The 15,109-nt window shown below is 47.2% G+C and overlaps 1 protein-coding gene across 3 annotated transcripts in view; it reads right to left on the reverse strand.

The window, feature by feature from the left end:
- Positions 1–15,109, reverse strand: part of DNAJB12 (DnaJ heat shock protein family (Hsp40) member B12) — a 45,666-nt gene that overhangs the window by 11,814 nt on the left and 18,743 nt on the right. For all 3 annotated transcript variants that reach the window (XM_053310998.1, XM_053310999.1, XM_053311000.1), the window contains exons 4-6: positions 13,479–13,664; positions 6,526–6,605; positions 3,771–3,880 (exon numbers count right to left, since the gene is read on the reverse strand). In XM_053310998.1, coding sequence (XP_053166973.1) covers positions 3,771–3,880; positions 6,526–6,605; positions 13,479–13,664 — 376 coding nt within the window. The remainder of the gene's footprint in view (positions 1–3,770; positions 3,881–6,525; positions 6,606–13,478; positions 13,665–15,109) is intronic.

The raw sequence follows: 15,109 nt of genomic DNA on the forward strand, positions 1-15,109 counted from the left end.
CTCAGCAGTGTGTGATTTTCGCCTACTCAGCATTTCTCAAACATCTGACATCACAGATAAGCTCTGCAGCTGCCTAAAATGCGCCACAACATTCAAAAGAAGAGAGAATGCAGATGTCACACACCCAATGAGTGGCAGAGACTTGAGCTGGCAGGGAAAGGCTTGAAGGCCACCACAGTTTCCCCAAGTGCAAGCCCAACCACTGCTCCCCTCTCCATCCACAATTGCACCCTCTTTTTTGAGTCCTCCTTTTCTTCATGGAAGGCAAAAGGGAAGAAAAAGACCCAAATGCACCAGAAAAGGAACCAAGGATGCATTCTCCAATTTGTGGGCTCAGGTCCTCAGTTTCCTTCCCTTCTTGTCATTTCAAGAAATATATGTGGCGGAAAGAAGAAAAGGGATTGGTAACTGGAGGTGGGGCAGATGACAGCCATGATGGGCTAAAATACAACCCCAAAGTTGCCCACTACCAACCTCCGACACAAAACTACTACACAGACAGGCTGCAGAAGTGGGATGAGGTCCAGAGGTGCAGCTGGGTAATTTTGGAACCTAGTCCTAATAAGCTTACGGGGTCCTCCCTGCAAAATAAGCATCTTCTCTGTATTTATACCCATTTCACCACAAACCCACAGGTCTGGGCCAGAGTGCATCTGGGGCGGGGGAGGACTACACAACCCCCAAAGGATCCATACATTAAAGGATCTACTTGATCATTCACCACAAACCTACAGATCTGGGCCAGAGTGCATTTGCCCGCACCCAACGCCTCCACTAATGCAAGCTCCAATGGATTCACATAGCTTCTTGACCATTCACAAACTAATTAGGACGCAAAGCATGTTCTTTGCTCCACAGTTCAAACACAAAACCAACTTGGACATATAGTGCATTCGTAAAGGGGGAGAATTAAAACCACAACTCACACCCCTTGCTTCACAGTTCTCATGCAGACCTTTTGGATCACAAACCAACTTCAGTATAGTGCATGTGTGCTAAAAAAAAAGTTATTTGTTTCTTCAGATAAACGTCAGTTCCATAAGTTTTTGCAGTTTTCTGCCATGAAACAAGGGATTTATCGGACTTTTTGGAAGTATTTTTTAGAATTCAAAAAGTTTTTTTAAAAAATCAATGGATCACCTGATCTGCTTCAAAGTCAGTACACAGAGTAACCCTAAACTGCCCTACATCTATGCCAATTTTCAGAACTCTAGGCCAAGCCATTTCAGAAATATAAAAGGGACCTTCTTTTCCCTTGAGGAAAATCATGGGGCTCTCTAGGAGAGTGGGCACACAGACTTGGGACGATACTGAGCTGGATAGACCAGTGGACTGAATGGGTATAAGGCAGCTTCCCGTGTTCTTCCTATGTTCCTAAGTGGTCCATGGACTAAATATGTGAAAATATTGTCCTTGCAATATATCTAGTACTTTTCCAGATATCTCCTACTGTCTGAACCCTTTGTCAGCCCTGCTCTTTAACCAGCAGTAAGACTGACCATTGCACAATTCTCCTCCCCACTCTAAGAGCTGAGTTTATCATCTTGGCCATGCTACAGCCACCTGCAACCTTTCACATGGCAGTGAAAAAGTCAAGCATTGCAGAGCTCCGGGCTTTTTCTTTTTTACAGTTCTGACAGACAGCTTGCAGAAGTCAAGCATCTCACTTCAATCCTACAGGGGAAAGCCTGAGGGGAAGCAGGAGAAGCAGAGTTCTCTTCACATCCTCACAAAGATGGGGAAATAATTTTATGGTTGATTAACCTGACCTGTGCAAACAGTTTGATCCCAGAGAACCCACTGTCAAGATCCTTTCAATATTTATTAAAAAAAGAAAAGAAAGGCCAGACACATTCCATATGGAAGATTTCCTGGTACAAGAAATGGAGAGCAAAACAGCATCGGTTTCAATGTGTGCAATTTGATATAAACAAGAGCAAAAATTATTATTTGTGCAATGGCATACTTCCCTGACGTATTTACCCGAATCAAAGACAACTTTGAATTTAAGGCAACCCCCTTTAAAAGTAAAGATTAAATACAGCTTATACGTGCATTTACTTGAAAGGAACAGGACTCTGAATTTAAGACGGCCTCCTGATTTATAATATAAAAAAGAAAACCTAGTCTTGGATTCAGGTAAATACAGTAAGTATACATTTATATAGCGCTTTTGCATATTCAAAGTGCTTCATATAATTTTCTTGTAGGATTTCCCACAACCCTGTAATTAATTTAACAACCCTGTAATTAACAAAAGAGTTTTCAAAGTGGTTTACACAGAAAAAATAATAAAAACTAGCTGGGCCGGGCGCAGAGCATCTACGCCTCTAGTTCTCCCTGCCCGCTTGCCCGCCGCTGCTTTCTTTCACCACCTGCCGCTGCCATTTTCTCCTCCCCCCACCGCTTTGTTTCCCGCCTTGCCCACAATCCTGACCGCCGCCAGCAGCGCTTCCTCTTACCCTGCTGGCAGCTTGCTCGTGAACTCTCGCAAAAGCTGCCACACATGGGATTAGCACCCGGTACGCCTTAGATATATATAATAAGATGGTTCTCCGTCTCCAAAGGGCTAACAATCTAAAAAGAAACGCTGGGTAGAAACCAGCAACAGACACTGGACAGGTGCTGTGCTGGACCTAAATAAGACCCTAACCTATTAATACAAATGTATTAAATAAAATAAATAAATAACCTCCAGACTTGACTGCTACAATGCGCTCTACGTGAGGCTGCCTTTGTACATAGTCTGGAAACTGCAGTTGGTACAGAATGTGGGCACCCTGGTTGGTCTCCAGATCATCTTGAAGAGACTATAATACTCCTATATTAAAAGAACTGCACTGGCTACCAATAGGTTTCTGAGAGGGGGAAATACAAGGTAGAATGTAGGAAACTGCCTTATATTCAGACCACTGGTCCATCTAGCTCAGTATTGTCTGCACAAACTGTCAGCAGCATCTCCAAGGTTGCAGGCAGGAGTCTCTCTCAGTCCTATCTTGGAGATGCTGCCAGGGAGGGAACTTGGAACCTTCTGCATGCAAGCATGCAGGTGCTCTTCCCAAAGCGGCCCCATCCCCTAAGGGTTGGGGGTCCAGTCCTCACACATATCTCCCATTCAAATGCAAACCAGGGTGGACCCTGCTTAGCAAAGGAGACAATTCGTGCTTGCTACCACAAGGTGGGTTATAATCTATAAAGCCCTAAACAACTTTAGGCCCAGGGTATTTAAGAGAACGTCTTCTTCACTATGAGCTCCAACGCCCATTGAGTTCATCTGGAAAGGTCCATCTGCAGTTGCCACCAGCTCAGCTGGTGGCTACACAGGGATGGGCCTTCTCCGTTGCTGCCGCCTCAAGACTTTGGAATGTGCTCCCTGCTGAAACAAGAGCCTCCCCTTCTCTGATAACTTTTAAAAAGTCTTTAAAGGCACGTTTATTCAGCCAAGCTTTTTAACTAGCCTTGTGGTTTGAAATAGTTTTAAGGTTTTAATTTCTGTTTTGTTTTATTTTGCTGTAAACCGCCCAGAGGTGGAAGTTTGAGGCAGTGCACAAAGATAATAGACAGATAAAATGGAAGATAGAATGTGATATAGTGGCAATGGATATGCATTGCACTGCTCCAAAAACAAACTTCAAATGACTGCTTTAATGCGTAAACGAGATTAAAAATAACTTGTGGATTTCCCCACAAAACACGCTAAAACAAAACTGAGCAAATGTCTCAGTTCTAAATGCATACATAAACAAATAAAAAAATAAACGGAAACTAACGGTCTGTGGCTCAGACTGTAAGGTGGACTGGAGACCATCATCTGGCTGAGAGCAGATACAATGATGAGGATGAGGATAGGCATCAGCTGGACAAACAGCCCAAGGCCACCCTGGGGAGGAAGAAGGGAAGGGCGTCAGTGCATTTGAATCCACAGGCTTGTATTCGGTCCCCCACAACCCCTCTGCTCAAGCCACGTTGGGGCCGCCAAAGAAAGGACAAACTTCAAACTAAACAAGTCAGACCACGGCAATAATAAAAAGACGTCGCTTTTGTACAGCTGCAAATATACAGCAGTTATAATGTTCTGCATACATTATCTCAGGACTGCACAACTTCAGTCCTCCTGCAGATGTGGTACTACAACTCCCATGATCCTGACTACTGGCCACTATGGCTGGGGATGATGGGAGTTGTAGTACAACAGCACCTGGAGGGCTGAAGATTTGCAACAAGATGCACAGGGTAATGCCAGCATTTCTGACGCACCACGGCTGCTGAGCAGGCAAAAGCACAGTTACGCAACTACCTAAAGGAGCACTTCCACTGGAAACCACTGTCGGAAATGCTGGCGTTATACTGCGCGCCATGCTGGCCACCATTCCGACATCGGAGATGGAGGTCCGAGGCCATGAGAGCAGTGGCTTGCCTAATGCTTCTAGAGATCTCATAGCAGAGACAAGAACTGGACAAAGGAGTTCCAGCTTCACAGCTCAGTCTCCTATCTCCTATTGCTGTACTAGTTCTCATGTGCCTGAAAACATTAAAGACATTTTGCCCAGAAAATGAAGAAAAGAAACATAACAGCAGGTTGAAACACATTCAGCCATTGTGAATTAGGTGGTTGTGCACAAGCACATCTGTGACTTGTAAATTCAAATTTAATCCAGAGGGAGCTCTAGACCGGCAGCTTCATTTCTATTCATTTGCGACTGACATGCCTCTACTTTCATTCTTCTTGTGGGATCAGACTTGTGGTCCGTCAACTGCAACCTAATCTAGTGCTAGTCAGACGCAATCATTTGCAACACTGTACTTCGATGTGACATTCCATTACATTTCAGGGATACATTTCAGTTACATGCATTACATTTCAGGGATTTTTAAAGCAACATTCGATGGAATACGTTTATTTTTGTTATTTTGGGCCCCTTTTGAGTGCAACAACAGAGGTAAGAGCCTAGAAAGGCTGCCGGGGGTACTCGGCTGTCCCGTCTGTGATCAGGCAGTGTAGAAGCAGCTCCCCAGCGATACAGGCAATTGCTTTGGGAAACGGGAGAAAAATCCCACTGTGCATAAAAAAAGCAACTTTTTTAAAAATCAGGGCCACAATGTAGGTCAGTCCCAAAAGGCTGTAGTCCAAATCCTGCTCCATTGAACCTTGGTGATACCCCTTCCCCATTTTAGTGCCCTTGACCATTTCCCTGCTGCTGACAGTCACTCATTGCTAGGTTCACTTCGGATTGTGTGGTTTCCCATGCACATGTGATATAAACAACTGCCACTGCACATGAATCAAGTTGGTGGGCCCATTTTTGTGTCCAAGGGGAGGCATATTTTCCCCTGCAGCACCCATGAGCATAGAGGCAGTGTGGTGTAGTGGTTAATGTGGCAGACACAGCCCAAGATGCAAATCCCCAGTCAGCCAGGAAGCAACATGGGTGTCCAGTCACCACCTCTCAGCCTAGCCTACCACACTGGCTTGTTGTGGTGGTTTCTCTTGTGGGGATAAAATGGAGGCAGAGAGGAGAGTCCCACATGCTACCCTGAGTTACTTGCTGAATGAACAGGGCAAAAATACAATATATAGAACAGTATTTTAAGAAACCACAGCAGTCTTGATGAGGGAGCCAACATTGGGAGCATCAAGGATGCAGGAAAGGGGTAAAGCAGGGTAAAGGATGAGGCTGCCTTGCCCGATAATTTAATGGAATAAGATGGGCTTCGAAGTCAGAGGTCTGTACCACTGTGGGGTGGACAAATCATAACACTATTTGTATGGACACAACATGCTAGGTGCAGCACAGTACTCTGGTGCAACCCACTAGCTCTGAATTAAGGAGAGCTCAGGATGGGAAGTAGATCAAGAAGCCTCAATGGCTGGTGGTTTCTCTTGGTACCCTAAAAGTGTCTTTTAGATTTTGTGCCCAGTAAGCTTTGTTGCTGAAGTGCATTTAAAAGCAGACAGTGCACTAGAAAGGCGGCGAGCAGATCAATGGATTACAATCGGCCAGAAAGCTTGTGTTCAAAAGATACTGGCCAATTGTATGGCACTGCTTAAAGATTCCCACAGCTTCCAATTCCCCTGATGTGTCAAGCTGGCAAGGTTGTGCCTGAAAGCATCACTTTTTGGCTAATTCGATAAAGGAGAGAAGGAAGTAGGAGCTGGAAGCAGTTTCTGCTACACAGCTGACAGGCACTCAGTGTGCCAGGAATTCAAGTCCAAGAGTCAGGGTTAGAAACAAAACAGAGGCTATTTTTAAAATGTATTTAAATGGCACTCAGTTGATCTGACGGATACAATAATATCAGTCCTTCAACATGAATAAGACAGTTGCTCACTCATTCTCTATCCAGCAGTTTCCGTCTCAAGGACAGAAGTGGCATTCCCAAAAGTCACGGATTTAAAGGCAAAATCCAGTGCTCTGCTGCACTTCTAGGCTAGTTAGAATAGACTACCACAAAACATTGTTTTACAGAGAGGGATCTACAGGTTTTGAAATATTTCACTTTCTCTTCCTTTTTCTTGCAACTTACATCACCCTGATGTTCTCGCCTGTCTTGCCTCTGGTGGTAGGTATATCGCATCCTGCCATTGCTGTACACATGAACATTACCTGCAGGTGGGAAAGATTGTTTAGCGACAGTCAAAAATAATGCATCAGCTCACGAAGGCACGAATATGGTAGAGAAGTCGCAACACTTCGGGAGTGGAGCTTAACCAGGAGCTATCAAGTGACAAACTACAGTGACAGTCTAGAAGACAACAACATCCATAATGGTAGAGATGACAGAAGAAGCTGTTCAAAAGGCTGCGATGGGAAAACCAGGTTAATTGGACAGCTTGAATTTGAACTCACACAGATCCTGAACACACTGCATGGAAGTTAAGTTCCACTGAAATCAATGAAATGCCAATGATGTCATGTATTTAGGATCAAGGTATTAATCTATTGACAAGTAACTGGTTTTGACATGTCGCTGGAAATACCTATGAAAGGAGACTGGAAATCCAAGACTCCCAAAGAGTGCCCAAGTAAAACAGTCAAAGGGCAACTGTGAAAGGGGTCTAGTCCACTGGAGGCCAAGCAGAGCCTCTGCAGTAAAGTGCGGCTGGAAGGTGGTGTTGTAGTCCAAGAAAACCTGGAAAGCCTCAGCTTGACCAACCCTGGTCTAGGTATTCTTACAACTGCAGTTGAGCTCACGACAAGAATGAAAAATATTGTTTGCGCTTCAAGTCCATTATGCTTCTTATTGAAGTTTGGACAGTTGGGGTGTCAACTACCTGACAGGAAGTAGAGCTCAACATCATTCGACTAGGGTCATCCCCTCTCCAAGTGGGTGTTCAGCAACAATGGCAAGCCTTTTGTTCAGGAAATGAGAGTGGTGGCAGGAATCATTTGGCCCCCATTACTTCTCGGGTTCTTTCCCCGCTCACTCCCACTCGCCCCGTTGTAATGCTCTTAACGTAGGCGCCCCCACAAGGTTACTCTTGGGCCACCCCACCCCCTCAGCCAAAGGCCTCTGTTCCCAGGGGGTTCGTCTCACGTGGTTCTCCCCGGCGTTCCCTCCAGGCAGACTCCACCACTCTTGGAGGCTTCCCGATGCGGGTAGGGATGCTGCACTCCCAGTGTCTTCTTCCTTTGGGCTCTCTATTAAGGGTGGGGCCTGCCAGGGAGACTCAGGTAAGTACGACCCCCCTCCTCTCCCCCAAGTCCCTTCCGTCATTCTTGAGAGCCCTGCCAGCTCACTCTGCCTCCCTTCTCTCGCTTCCCTTTGCCTCTGGTGCTTCCTCTTCCTTCCTTCCAGATACTTGGGACCTGTCACCATGTCTTCTTCTGCAGCTTGCCAGAAGCTGGCAGTGGCACAGCAGCTGTGTACTAGTCAGGCATGACCGCCTGGGAAGAGGAGGGTAATGACAGGGAGCATCCTCTCTGGGTACAGGCAGGAGCTCTGCTGGTGGGGTGAGTCATCCCTGCTCCCAACAATCTCCTGGCCTCTCTTGGCTGGGTTCCCATGCATCTGTCACACTTCTCTTACTATGGAGGTTTCCCATTTTCAATGTACAGTTTGTGCTTTTAGTAGCTGGGCCCTAAGACGTGCCATGCTAGAACTTAAGTGTCCAGGAAAGGTCATACCAGCTTGCAAAGCACCACAGAACATGACAATATGCTGGGGTACACAAGTGGAAGCCCACAAAAAAGTCAACAGTCAGTTTAAGCTTTAAGAAGCTGGAGGTCGACAATGGCACCCTTTGGTCTTGGAAGTCCATTTGCAGCCCAAGCCAGGGAGCAGCCAGATTCCTAATGGGCACCTGAGACACTTAGGCCTTCAGTGCTTTGGCTTGAATACATGCTTCGGATACGTCAAAGCATCTGTACATTTACAGCTGCTGTGGAAACGGAATATGAGCTTGCACCCTTCTTTGGGTGCTTCTGTTATTTGAGGGAAATGTTGCAAGCCATTCCAAATGTCTGGCCATTCGACATGCTGTGTGGTTGCTGGTCCTAGACTTTAATAATGCTTTCATTCCTTCACATGCCGTGTGTTTTTCTTGGAGATGTGATGATGGTAAGCTCACCTCATACCACATCAGCACACAAACTGGGAGTTCTTTAGTACTACAGAAGTGTCTGTGTTTATACACTGCCTTTGATGCTTAATAAACAACAGCATTTGCTTTTTTTTTTAAAGTTGTGTTTTCCATTTGCTATTTCTACTAGGTGCAGGCTGCAATATTAGTAACATGTTCGTTGCCTTTTTACACCCCAGGGATTTGCGAATTCATACAAGGGGTTTGTCTACTGCCAATTTCTCTTATCTAGCCGAGGGACTCTTTCAATGAAACAGATAGCAAACTGCTTCAAAACTAATAATGCTTTTGCAAAGGGCTGGTGCTTTCTGCCTCTAGGATAAAAAATAACAGAGTAATCTTTCCCACCAGAAAGAATAAGAGCGTTGAGATGTTACTCATGGTCTTTATTCGTTCTGTGGAGAACACCAGTAACCTGCTATTGTTATTTCTGAAGCAGAGCAGAGGAGGTAGTTTGATCCCTGGCCTGCAGAACTCCTATTTGTGGCATGCAAAATGCTTGGCTTGAAACTAGGAAGCCCCAGAGTCCTGATTCAGCAGCACGTTTTGCCCAGGCACAAGAGCAAAGCAAGTTTGAACTACAAAAATAAACCCACAAGCCCACCCTGGCTAGAGAGCAGACATTTATTTAATTACATTTTTACCCTGCTTTTCTATGGGATCACATTCAAAATGGCTAACTAAAAAGGTTATACAATCCAACCGTTAGCACGATCTTTGCCTACACCTACGAGTAATCCGATCACAGTGTAGCCTAGGAGACAGGATCTGCTGCCAAACCAGAGTTCTGTAAAACCACTTTCAGGGCCCTGGTGAGGGTTCAGGTGCTGATGAAGGTCATCAAGGAACTGGAGGTTGCAGGAATCACGTCAGGGAAAAGGCCAGGCCAGAGCTGCCCTCCCTGCTATGCCAAGGTTTCTTCTGTTTTTAATGTGCAGGGAGGTTTGTTTGTTTAATAGCAGCAGCCGGGGTGGCTATTACTGTTGTGGTGGAGAACAGAAGAACTGACGCTGGCAGAGCAGTTGGCCGCTCCAGGGGGAGAAGGGAAGTCAGTAATGTAGTAACTGTTTCCACTTCCAGCGGTCCTGTCTACTCTCAGGTCTTGGGGAGCAGCTCCAAAAACCCACAGAGTCTGGCCGTGCTCCTCTGCAATGCCAGGTCAGTCCAGAATAAAACCGAAATTGTCCATGATTCAATCATGGATGCAGGAGCTGACCTGGCTTGTATGACTGAGACTGGGTTGGGGGAGGCTAGTGGTCCAATGTGGGCCCAGCTTCTCCCACCAGGCTACTCTGTTGTGGAGCAGGCTAGAAGAAGTGGGCAGGGTGGTGATGGAGTGGCTGTGGTCCATAAGAATACCATCTCCCTTACCAGGGCCCCTGTGAGACAGTTGACTTATATTGAGTGTGTATTTCCAAGGCTGGGAACTAGGGATAGACTGGAGATTCTGTTGGTGTATCATCCACCCTGCTGCCCAACTGACTCCCTAACTGAGCTGGTCGCGGAGTTGGTGTTGGAGTTGCCCAGACTTTTGGTGTTGGGGGACTTCAATATCCACTTTGGGGCTGGCTTGTCCGGTGCGGCTCGGGAGTTCATAGTGGCCATGACAACTATGGGCCTATCCCAAATAGTTTTTGAACCAACTCATGTTGCCAGCCACACACTTGATTTGGTCTTTTCTTAGGATCAGGGGGGTGTTCTGTGGGTGGGGGATTCCGGTGGTTCCCCATTGTCATGGGCAGACCACTAACTGGTTAAGGTTGGTTTCACAGCCACAATCCACCCCTGCAGGATGATCTGCCCAAAAAGGCTGCTGGATCCTATAGGATTCCAAAAAGGCTTGGAGAGTTTTTAAGTTGGTGCTGCCAGTGATTCTGTTAATGCCCTGGTGCGAACTTGGAATAGGAAACCTCCCAGGGTGGTAGACATGATTGCTCCTAAGCGTCCCTTCTGACCTGGTTCAAAAATAGCCCCTTGGTATAAAGAGGAGTTGCGGGGGCTGAAGCAGCAGGGTAGGTGACTGGAACATAAGTGGAGGAGAATAGGAATGTGCCCAGAACCGGCTGGCCTGGTTCGGTTCGAGTCTGGACTTGAACCAGACCAGAGCAGTTTGATCTGGCACACCCTCGAGCCCCCCCCCCCCGTTTGGTTCGGGGGAGGTTGCAATTTTTTTCCTAGAAGTGGGGAAAAAAAACTTATTTCTAACCTTTTTCCCCCTTCAGGGGAGCTCCTTGGGGTGGCGGGGGGGTCCACGGAGGTTCCCCTTCCGCCCACCGGCCTCCATTCTCACCCCCTCTGGCTGGTTTTTTGGCCCATTCGAGCCTCCGTAATTTGGCGCTGAGCCCCAAATGGTGGCTGCCGTGAATGCACAAATGGTTTCTGCGAGGCTTTGGGCCAGAGCAGGGAGATAGCTGGAGGTGGCCTGATTAATATCATAAATGCAACGCTGAGGGACGGTAGGATGCCTCCTTGTTTGAAGGAGGCAATGGTTAGACTGATTCTTAAGAAGCCTTCCCTGGATCCCTTAGCAATGGATAGTTACAGGCCAGTCTCCAATCTCCCTTGATTGGGCAAGGTGATTAAGAGGGTGGTGGCTGACCAGCTCCAGGCGGTTTTGGAGGAAACTGATTATCTAGACCCATTTCAAACTGGCTTTAGAGCTGGCTATGGGGTTGAAACAGCCTTGGGATTACTCCTGGGCCTAGGCCTCACCCTAGTATCTCAGGTGGAGGCTATGGCTAGGAGTGCTTTTTATCAGCTTTGGCTGATTAGACAGCTGTGTCCATTCCTTGAAGAGGACAACCTCAAAACAGTGGTGCATCAGCTGGCAGCCTACAGGCTTGGCTATTGCAATGTGCTCTACGTGGGGCTGCCTTTGTACATAGTTCGGAAACATCAGTTAGTTCAAAATGTGGCAGCCAGACTGGTCTCTGGGGTAACCCGGACAGACCATATTATGCCTGTTTTAAAACAGTTGCACTGGCTGCCAATATGTTTCTGGGCAAAATAAAAAGTGCTGGTTATTACCTTTAAAGCCCTGAACAGCTTAGGTCCAGGTTACCTCAGAGAGTGCCTTCTTCTACATGATCCCCACCGCCAAGTTCAAGTCATCTGAGGAGGTCCATCTCCAGTTACCACCAGTGCGTCTGGTGGCGACTCAGAGGCGGGCCTTCTCTGTAGCTGCTACTGGGCTGTGGAATGCGCTCCCAGCAGAAATCCGTAGTTTGAGTTGATTGTTGGCTTTTGGGAGAGCCCTTAAAACCTATCTGTTTGGCCTTCCAGGGTATTTAAACTGTTTTAAAGGTTCTAAATGGCTTTATGGTGTTTTTAAGTTGTTCTGTAATGGTGGTTTTTAAACAGATTTTATGCTGCCTTCATATTGTTTTGTAATGATTGTTTTTAAGGGGATTGATTTGTGGGTTTTGTTTTTGTTGCTGTGCACTGCCCAGAGCCGTTTGGATGGGGCACTATATAAAAGTAAGAAATACATACATAGGTGCATCCCCCCGCATGCAATCCACTACTGGCTGTGTGAAGCAGTACCTCTGGAACAGTTTCAACAGCCCACAGGCTGTTTGCATGAACCAAGCCTGAGAGTTTATCTAAAATTGGCTCAGGCACCACAAAGCCCACGGGCCCACTTCCTGTGATCTACCACCAGCTGAATGGAGCAAATCAGATCCATTAATGACAGCAGAAACACTGAATTTGCTTGTGTGCGGGTGGAACTGAGAGGTGCAGTGCAAGAACCGCAGGTGGAGACTTCTGGCTTATTCCCCCAGCCAGCCTCCTCCACATCTTCTGCAGAGCCCTGCCTGTACAGGCTGGTGCAGCCAGCCTCCCCCGGTTCAACCTCCTGTTCAAACCACAGCATGCCACAGACAGACAAGACAGTGGATGTGCTGCAGAAGAAGGCCTTGCATAGCAATTCGCTCCAGCTGACTCAAGCAAGAGAGCAAAGCCACATGCTGCAGGGGGAGTCCACCACCACCACCAGATCTCTAGCCAATCCGACTCAAGGGGGAAATACCTTCCTGGTGCTGGTGATCAGTTGTCGTCGTAAGGGAAACGTGGGGCCTTGGGGGTAAACACACCTTTTGCTGTGAACTCTGCGGGCCAAGAGGGGAAGCCAGCAGCATCTCCATTCTGTAGGGCTAATGCTCCCTCTGGCAGGACCTGGCCAATAGGAACGGATCTTGCCTCCCATCCCGTTCAGAAGCGGTGGCCACCCTGAGGTTCTCCAACGGTTGCTGGACTACCAACTTCCATTTATCATGGCTGAGATTATGGGATTTTTAGTCCAAACAAACACATTTATTGTTGCTAGGGACCCTCAGGTTGGCCATCCGTGACCTGGAGCCACAGAGAAGGAAAGCCTACTCCAAGGCCACAACTGTCCCGGTGGGCATCTTTGGTACTCTTCATTCCCAGCTGTGAGGCACAGGTATGCTGGTGTTATGCTGAAGCTATTTTGGAACTGGTAATCCTGTCAGGAAACCTAACAGATTGGGACAGAACCATTTTCATTTCTGCAAGGCTGGGCAGGAGGGAAAGGACAACTCCTGAAAACAGCAAACTCTTTCCAACGCCGTGACAAAGGCAACTAATACTGCCAATAATCGTGACCAAGGGCCCCCAAGAGCATGGCACTATTTGCGAGGAAGTCTGGTTGTCTGTCTAAAATGTGGAGCCCCCGCCCTCTTTTTAGCTTTGCAAGTCTAGGGGTTTTCAGCAGTACAGGCCCACTAGGGTTATCTTGGCTCCTCCACAACTCGCTTCAGTTCTGGCATGGGAGCAGGGAGTGAAGCCAGTCGAGTGGCCGCTTGTTCCCTTCGCACGCACGTCCCCTGCACCATCCCCCAGCCACTTCAACGTGGATTTGGAATGAGAGGCTTACTAGATGGAAAACCGCCACCAAAGAACATATTGAAGAGGTCCTCGGGAGAGATGTCGGCCTCAAAGCCTCGGTTGAAGTCTGTGGGGCCGTGGCCGCGTCGCGTGGGGCTGACTTTCGTATCGCCGAACTGGTCATACTGCTTCCTCTTCTCTGGGTTACTCAATACTGCGTACGCATTGCCAATGGCTGAAATGTGAGCAAGGAGAAAGCAGTCAGCATCTTTAACCTGGCAATGGCTTGTGTTTTCTAAAGAAGAGAGTGAGTGAGCTGGCAGGGCCTCCATCCACATCTCACTTCAGAAGCAGACTCGGAAGGTGACCTTTGACAAAGCACTCTTTTTCAGGCCCATATGTACCATGGGAAAATTAAGAAAGACCAATCTTACAGGGTTGTTGTGAGAATCATTGTTATAATGGCCAATGTTCAGAGTAATCCTGCACCAGAGCGCCAGAATTTTTCATTGTGCGAGAAGCATGCAATTTTCAGCACCCGCTTTCCCTCTACAGCTGCCTGTGCCTCCCAAAACTATGTCCCCAAGGAGGGCTGCTCAACTTTGGTCCTCCTGCTGCTGATGGCCTACAACTCCCATAATCTCTAGCTATTGGCCACTGTGGCTGGGGATCTTGGGAGTTGTAGTCCAAAAACAGCTGGGGGGTGGCTAAGTTGAGCAGGCCTGCCCCAAGGGTTGGGGGACCCTCAGGGACATTTTTTTGGGAGGCACAGGTGGCTTGGAGCATTTCAGAAAATAATATACAAAAGCGACATCATAATAGCAGCACGAGGAAGCAATTTTGCCTGCTCTCCCTTCTTATTAAGCCTGCTGTAAAGCTTTTGCTAAGCCTCATACTTGACCAAGTCACCTATGGGATCAATGCAAATGAAAGGAACTGCATGCAGCTGCCAGGCCTTTAGCCAAATTCATACATTCTTTTTGTCAAATGATAACGACATGATCTGCATATGCAGCAGAACAAGCATGTCAGGAAAAGGTTTCTAGCCTGGTCTTCTCCCCAACTTGCTAGCCTTGAATCTGCAGGATGCTTTTGTTACATGAGGAAGAATGCACACCTCTGATTTCCTGCCTGCAGCCTGGAGTGGAATAATCCAGCAACAGTAGAAGCCAAGGGTTCTCAAACCTAGGTCCCCAGATGCTGTTGGACTTCAGCTCTCATTATCCCCAGCCACAATGGCCATTGTGGCTGGGGATTATGGGAGCTGAAGTCCAACAACACACAGGGACCCAAGTTTGAGGACCCCAGTAAAGCAACCGTCTTATATAGTTTGTCTATATAACTCTGGTTGGCTTAAGGCTGTAATAAAATTGATTCTGATTCTATAGTTTGTCTATTATTCCAAAATGAAAGGGAGTCAGAATGGAAAGTTAGAGGCCGATCACACACTGGCTGCTTCTTAAGCTACAGGGGTGAATTCACATTCAGTGGATTCAAAACAAAATGCAAGTACCTCAAAGATTGCTTTAATCAAACTGTGGCTGAAGGAGGAAGCACATGTCAGTGCAATGTTCTTACTAAGGTCTCTCAGCCCCTATGGTCATATCAGTTGTATTTTATTTTGCTCCAAACCTTGGGCTTCATTTCATTCCCTCCTTTCCCCTTCCTTAGACAGACGGA

The sequence above is a fragment of the Hemicordylus capensis genome, chromosome 3 (assembly GCF_027244095.1).
Source record: "Hemicordylus capensis ecotype Gifberg chromosome 3, rHemCap1.1.pri, whole genome shotgun sequence".
Lineage (NCBI taxonomy): Eukaryota > Metazoa > Chordata > Lepidosauria > Squamata > Cordylidae > Hemicordylus > Hemicordylus capensis.